The 8,121-nt window shown below is 38.0% G+C and overlaps 1 protein-coding gene across 1 annotated transcript; it reads left to right on the forward strand.

Annotated features, from left to right (window-relative positions):
• The first annotated feature begins 1,939 nt into the window (after window positions 1-1,939).
• On the forward strand, window positions 1,940-7,532 carry LOC112047687 (zinc finger protein Elbow). The gene is made up of 2 exons (XM_024084889.2): window positions 1,940-2,204; window positions 5,604-7,532. The coding sequence occupies exons 1-2, from the start codon at window positions 2,145-2,147 to the stop codon at window positions 6,786-6,788; spliced, it is 1,245 nt and encodes a 414-aa protein (XP_023940657.2). The 5' UTR covers window positions 1,940-2,144; the 3' UTR covers window positions 6,789-7,532.
• The last annotated feature ends 589 nt before the right edge of the window (window positions 7,533-8,121 follow it).

Genomic DNA, 8,121 nt, shown 5'->3' on the forward strand with positions numbered 1-8,121 from the left:
AAACCAAAAGTCATTGTACACAATCGTTTTTGAGCACAAATAAAGGTATTTTGAGGGTTAATAATCGCGACCACTTTGTGTGCAGGGCAAACAATGAGGTTGCAGTATTAACCCCACACCGGTGGTCGAAAGGACCGACTCCTAAGACCTACCTGGCATTTTTAAACACAGTTTAATTCAAGATACAAATTATTATTCAAGTAAGTATAGGGTACAACGTACGCCCTACTGTTCAAATATACCCTAGTTCATAAAAAAATGTGATAGACAGCGGAATATTAGTATATGGACCAGTTTTATCCTTTTGGGTACTGTACCCTAAAAAATTACATCAAAATCAGTTTTAATTTGCATCGAATTTAAAATTTATTTAAAATTAGCGGACGGCCAGGACTTCGTCAGCGTGGAAGTAAATTTTCAACCCCAATTTTACCCTCTTCTAGTTTTATTTTAGTGTCCAAAAGTACCTTATGTTTTGCTTCAAGGTCTCATTTATCAATAAATTAAAATTCATCTTGATTGGTTCAGCCGATTAACCGTGAAAAGGTAACAGACAGACAGACAGACAGACTTATTTTAGCATCTATACTAATATTATAAAGCTGAAGAGTTTGTTTGTTAGTTTGTTTGTTTGAACGCGCTAATCTCAAGAACTACTGCTCCGATTTGAAAAATTCTTTCAGTGTTAGATAGCCCATTTATCGAGGAAGGCTATAGTCTATCCCCGTATTCCTACGGGAACGGGCCACGCGAGTGAAACCGCGCGGCGTCAGCTAGTTTATAATATTTTTATAGTTAAAAAGAGCACGAACGCATCACGATGACAGCAAGGCTCTTGCCAATGTCAATATTAAGGCCAGCGCAGAAAGTTGACGCTAAAACAGAGTTATTACTGCGCCGTGCTCCGCTCCGTGGCTATTCAATTCCCCGCCATGCGTCTCTGTCGGCGCATCGCCTTTGACTGCGCTTTGCATATTTTATATCGGAGTGACATTTTGAAAGCGACCACTAAGCTGAATTGTCTATGCTCTTTAATACCTCATTTGTCTTTGGACTGTTTAGTTGCTTACCTACCTTGATATATTGTTGTAATTTTAATAGTCACTTCATTATCTAAGCAATCTACTTTAATTAACATTTATTGAGGATGATTCCAATGATTATGATATCTTATCAACATCATCATCATCCGTGTTATATGTCAAACTTAGCTCTACGAGACTCCTTTATATCTTCATTAATAAGAAATTCTTATTAGAGGAAAAATAAAGTATGAAGTTCGATGAAATTATGAAATATTGACGTTGTAGTAGAGCTAGTACAAAACTACTTTATGATTATTATTTTTCAAAAGGTTCTCTAGGTTCTTAAATCAAAATCTTGACTATTCAATTTCTTGCCATCCGAGCCATCTGGAAATTATTTAATTAGGTATACCTATCTACCTCATTGGTATACCTACTTAGGTATAATAAATAAACAATGACTACGGACAATAATTAATTATAGACGTTAAGTACCTACCTACCTAATCTATAAATACTTGTAAAATAAATTTAGGTAGGAATTTAAATATGGAAAAGGTAGAAATACACGATAAAAACACAAAAGATTACTGAAACCAAATATATAAAGTATACCTAATTGAAATAAAAGTAATTTCCCTTTCAGTGAGTACTTACTCGTCGCGGATTAACAGATAAAGCGATGATAACTGCTACGCTCGCACACCTAACTGACCGCTTTGTAAATCTCACCCGCATAATCCTTTCATCAAAAACACCGCGAGCGCGGCGGTGTCGGCGGTGTCGGCGGTGTCGGGTGTTCCGACTTCTGGTAATTTTTCCCGCGCGCGAGCGAGACGCCGCATGTAACGAACGGGGTGTCAAACAGCGGTGGGGATAAGACGGCAAAGCTCCCGCAAAGTACACAAAATGCAAAAATGGCGCGGCGACGAGTGACAACGTGTCAGAGAGGGGGGGCGCGTCAGAAGCAAGCTCAGTCCGCCGCCGACCGCCGTGGGTGTCACACGTACCCGCGCCAGTGTTAGTGACTTGTGAGTGATGTGCTGACAGGCTGGATCGTGAAGTGTTGTGTGACCAAACGTTTCTACACTGGAGAAGGATACTTTGTTGTGGAGCAATATGCTCACGTCCAGCAACCAGTATCTGCGACCGGACTACCTGTCGCCCTTACCGACCACGGTTAGTTGATACTTACATAAAATTATAAATATACAAATAAATAATATAATATTTCTATTAGAAATTCTTCAAATTCATTCGCATGACCATTATACATCGTCATTTGAACATGACTATAACACAAATTGACGATAAATTTATTTTATATAAGTAGAGTAACTCTTTTATAAAGCTCTGTTTTCCCCCAATCTTTCAGTCTTCACTTGTTTGAAGATAACTGCATAAAACCTTGTTTACCATTAGTTTTACAAATAACGACTAAAGCTTAAAAATCAAAGTAGAATTTTGAGTTTAAATCGTATCAAATTTTTAAAACTAAGCAACAAAATAAGAAGATACTATAAATAAATGAACTATTAAATAAATCAATCACAAAATATAAATAAATAAAGATAAATCTAAATTAAATACAATTTAATAATCATCATCAACCTTAAAACAAAATACAAGCAACAACTTTAAATAATTAGGTTCCTACAGCAGATAAAGAAATATAAAACTAAATATCACAAAACATAAAAGGTAACTTTTATCCAAACAAACCTAATACAGGTCATTTTATAATGTTAAATAATTTACAATACATATTAATAAGGCAACAAATTGTCTAAATCGCTTAAAGCGAGAACTGGAAGTGGTCCAAAGAATTAATAAATGTGTAATTCCAAGTCGAAAAACATGGCGATAAAACACGTTCCGAGTGAGACATTCAATTTAAAATGATGGATTGTAAATGGACCGTTCCTTTTGAAGTAATAAATTACGTTGACGTTAATAAAACTTTGCCGCTGATCTGTATGTGTTTCTTCTTATTTGAGAGTTCTAGGTTCAATTATCAGGTCTTTTAAGGGGATTCCACTTTTCTAAATTGGTTCAAATGAAGCTTGATGTAGGCTACATCGATAACTAATTAATAACTTATTTAATAGCTTGTGTTTCCAAGCGATTTTTCCAATCAAAAGCCTTAGAAACATTCAATATAGTTTAACTCTACCTACCAAGTTAGTGCACTAAATAAACAACATCGTCAGTTAACATCAGGTGGGATTGCAATCGAACGCTAAATTTGCCGATCAAAAATACATTGACTTCATTATAATGATTATAATTCAGTGGAGATTGAAACAACCGAACAAGTTGTTGTCGTAAGATATTATGATATTCAAAATCAATGGAGCAAATCTATTACATGACTTTACAAGATAAGCTTTATTTCTCTACGACACGGCATGCATACTTCATCCCAAATTTATGAGTAGAGGTATGTTTTTCAATTTCCTTTATACGCGTATTTTTTTTAATTAACAATTTTCAAGTTTTGGCGTAAATAATTTGAAAAGCATATTTGTTATCTTTGTTGAATACACCAAGATTACTGGCTTTGCCAGATATCATGAGAATCTGTCGAGTAGTAAAGGTGTTAAAGCATAACAAACATACAAAAATACAATGCATAAATGTCCAAGTTTTAATTACTTGTATGCAATCCTACTCAGATTAAATATATCTAGTACATATTGACACAAAAGGAAATCAAAACCTTTCTGTTGTCCTAGAACCATAGGAATTGGCGAGAATTCATGCAGTATAGCACACGAAAAACGTATGAGAAAAAAATCTAAGCCGTCAAATAGTTATAACTTTCCAAAATATGATGCATAACAATAATTCGCCTTTAAAGTGATTAAAGCCATCTGAATTATAATATAATTCCTATTTTTCTATTTTGCGGCGTTAGGTATCACGACGATCATTAGTTATTTAAATTGGGAATATCACTCACGGTTTGTTATTGTAATGAACAATATGAAAAGTGTTTCAGCTTAAGTTAGACTTTTATTTTTTCCAGTATCTGCACATGTAACTTATTTGCAGTTAACAGTTTACCAACTGATTAGTTAAGTTTGCCCCTTGAGTCAGATTATTTTTTCGTTAAAAGTTACGTTCAATTGTTTCATAGTTTATGAAAACTTTATTAATATGCATTCCTTTATTAGTTTCTTTTATAGTTATACGGAATCTTCTATACTCAGTCTGCTTACCGGTTCTAATTTTGTTAATGTTAAGTCATTTCCGGCTTTGTTCAATAAATATGTTTTACTGATAACATAAAAACTTGGTGATTCAAAACAATAATTTTATTACACGCTCGTTATCATTTATCATAATAACTTTTCACGCTGTTGTAAATAATTAGAAGTTTTATAATATTGACGTTAATTAAAACTTTACCTCTAAACTTTTTGCAGATAATTATTGATTATAACAGGTGTACAACTTTCATAAATGAAACAACCCAGATTTAGTATGCGTATGGTGTAAGATGATTATGAATTCTGAAGAAGCGTAATTATATTGTAATAAACAATAAGTAGTACAATATTTAACATATTATTTTAATCTACTAAAAATCGCTAAAGATATAACCATGATTTAATGTTTATTCTTACTCATTCAACGCCAATTATAAACCTATTATCAAGAAAATTGAAACTTTTTATCGTCATTTTGTATATGCATTATTCATTTTAGTAGTAACAATAGATTGAAGATTAAATAAATAATTATGTAATTAAATAAATTTATCATAAACCATCAACCGTTACTAATTCGTAATTTCAATTTTGTTATTTATTATATTAATATTATCCAAGGTTTGTTGTGTTAATCTTAAAATGTGAAAATTAATTTAATTATTAACTTAATTTGCATAGTCAATAAGACTGAAGCTTGCATATTTAGTTTTTAAATCACTAAAAACTTTAAATATCAAATTTATGTTCTTTAATTCCGTGTCAATTAGGTATTAATGATGTTTTGTTTTTTATTAAACATTAAAAATCATTATTGTTTAAAAAAACAGAACTGATTGAATTATTATAATAAGCAATATTAGTTGTCATAAAGCTAAACTACTTTTGGAATTGAATTTCGAATATATTCATTTAATTATTTTAAATATAATAAACAATTTATGAGGCAAATATATTCCTTATTATTTCTAGTTTCTAATCTAGACATGTATCTGATGCGTTCCACGTAGGAGTATTTGAGCGCAAGTTTACGATCGTACGCAAAGTGCGAAGTAGCGTTGACACGCTCGTAACATAAAACAAAATCCTCCCCGAATGCTCGTTCAAACTAACGCCGCGCCGTGATAATAGACGTGACAGCGCGGCAAGTACAGGCGCGCCGCAAATTCAGCGGCACAAATTGGCCTTTTCACTGCGAGATTACATCATGCGGGAACCGAGTGAAATGTCAAGCGGGGCCGACGGGTGCCAGACGCGCGGATAATGGCGCGTCGGCCGCGTGATTGCGCTCCCTCGCCGCCCGCCCCCGGCTCCCTTTGTGCCGTCACTCGCAACCGACGTTTCATTTCATAAACCTTTGTTGCAGCTCGACGCGAAGAAAAGCCCGCTGGCGCTGCTCGCGCAGACCTGCAGCGCGATCGGCGCGGACACGCCCAACCCCAAGCTCATCTCCGCCGCCGAGAAGGCCAGCAAGAAGTACGAGGACAAACCTCTCCACATGGACAACAAACCGAGTTTTAAGCCTTACGAGTCGTGCCTGACGAGAGAAAAGACTAGAACGCCCGAAGACAGAGCTTCGTCCGTCAACGCTCACTCCAAAACGCCGTCGTCGAAAGGGAGCGCCTCCACGACGCCGGTCCAAGCGCGATGCGGCAGCAACCAAAGTTCGTCATCCCAGAGGACGCCCCCGCCGACGCAGCGCAAGTCGCCGTCGGAGAAATCCGACGAGAGATCCAGTCCTCTGCACTCACCCGCTCAAGCCAAATCGACAGATTCTTCTAGTTCATCGTCCAAGTTACCGTACCCACCGAGTACATTGTCGTCGTCCGTAGATGCCAAAGAATCGTCCAGCTTCAAGCACAGCGTACCTGTTTCTTCGTCAGCTTTTCTCGGTGGCTTACCTCCCACTGGATTCCCGTTACCTATGGATTTAATGACGAGTAGTCTCATGGCAGCGCAACATCAGGCGTTGAAAAATGGGCTGAATCCGTACCTCGCGTACGCGAGAATGAAAGCTCCGGGCGGCGATTTAGGTATCTGCAGAGACCCCTATTGCACCGGGTGTTCTCTGAGTTCGCACTTGCTCAAATCTGCGGTGTGCCCTGCGGGGTGTTCTCAGTGCGATCACGCGAAGACGCCTTTTCATCTACCGACCGGACACCCGGCTGCGGCGGCGTACGCCCACGCCCAATTGGCAGCTTTAGCGGCTGCCTCGCAGCTACCGTTTGTGTGCAGTTGGATGGCGGGGGACTCGGCCTACTGCGGGAAGAGATTTGCGACGTCGGAGGAACTGCTGCAGCATTTGCGGTCGCACACCGCCAGCGGCGAATCGAGCCCGAGCCTGTCGATGCTGAGCGCCACGCACCCGCTGCTGCAGAGGACGTACCCCACGCCGCCGCTGTCGCCGCTCACGCCGCGGTTCCACCCGTACAGCAAGCCGTCGCACTTGGTGTCGTCGCCGCCGCTGCCGTTCCACCTGCCGCCGCACCCGTCGCTGGCGGCGTACTTCCCCTCGTACCCGCTGTTCGGGCCGCGGCCGCTGCACCCGTGAGGACCGTCGGCGCTCCACGGACACAAGAAGGGGGGCGCCGACCACTAACGCGCATGCCAAAAGGACATTCGGAGCCGGGGAAGTGTACATATGAGGTAGGTCCCCGGCCTCCGGGCGGCTCATATCAACGACGGACTTACCCCGCGGGGTGCGACAGCTGTGATCTCTAACTTGTAATATTCGAAACGTGGCGGTGCTCTCGGGCCATCGCGAGTGCGGCTTTTATTTTCTAGTTAGATTAACTCAATTTTTATGTACCAAATCTATAGTAATGTAATTTAATTATTTTTCTTTAACTTAAGTTGTTACGATTAATTAGTGAGGATTGTTAATTGTGTTTGTATTTTTTTATTAATTGAATGTATATTTTTCGAGTATTATTCGGCAAAACATTAAACATATCTTCGCCAGTAATGGTATCCGCTGAAGTCGAGCCTTGAATGTAAATCGAGTATAATTTTTATTTTTATGAACGTGATAAAATCTTGATTGTTCAAACGCATTTTAAATTCAGAATTTTAACATTAAAAGCTTCGGTAAAGTGGCGCTGGTCTGCAGGAAATGTTAATGAGATAAAAAAAATCATCATTAAAAATAAATTTTAAAGCAGAAATTTGGATTACATTGCGTGCACTAGAGTTATAAATCACTGTAATAGCTGCAATGAGTATCTGTTAACAAAGATTTGTTGTTATAAAGCGCATAAAAATGAAAAAAATATACGTAAATATTTAATTTCCACAATCGTTTCAATTGTTCCCCGCATTCCTCTAGAGCCGCCAAGATTGCAGCTGATTTATTTTAACAGCAGATACCGCTTAAGAACCTACCCTGCCAGATAAAAATAAGAGCAGTTTCATAACATTCATTGTAACCACTATTTGGATGCAGAAAAATACTATTCGTACTGAAGCTAAATGATGTGCATTTAGCTTCAGTACGAAATCCTGGATTTTTTTTTTTTACTTTGTACTATTTAACAATAATGTTTGTACTATTAACGATAATGTATATTGTTACTTTTGTTGAAAATTTTTTGTTTATGTTAACGTCAAAATAAGTTCTAGATAGGCTTTTCTTATATCTACTTCAAAACAGTATTTATACTAATTGGTGTTTTACCCCAAGTCTCAAATCTGACAAATGATAATGACATGGGCACTGTTCAATATCGACACTTACTAATTTTTTTGCAGACTACGTGATTCTGACTACAAAACAAAATCAACACAGTAATATCATCAACATAAGTTCTGCGAGCGCGCTAATATTGAGGCATCAACAAATTGCGCCCCGACTGTACGCGGCTCACAATATTTCAACGCCGGCGAAT

Source organism: Bicyclus anynana, chromosome 12 (assembly GCF_947172395.1).
Source record: "Bicyclus anynana chromosome 12, ilBicAnyn1.1, whole genome shotgun sequence".
In the NCBI taxonomy this organism is placed as follows: Eukaryota; Metazoa; Arthropoda; class Insecta; order Lepidoptera; family Nymphalidae; genus Bicyclus; species Bicyclus anynana.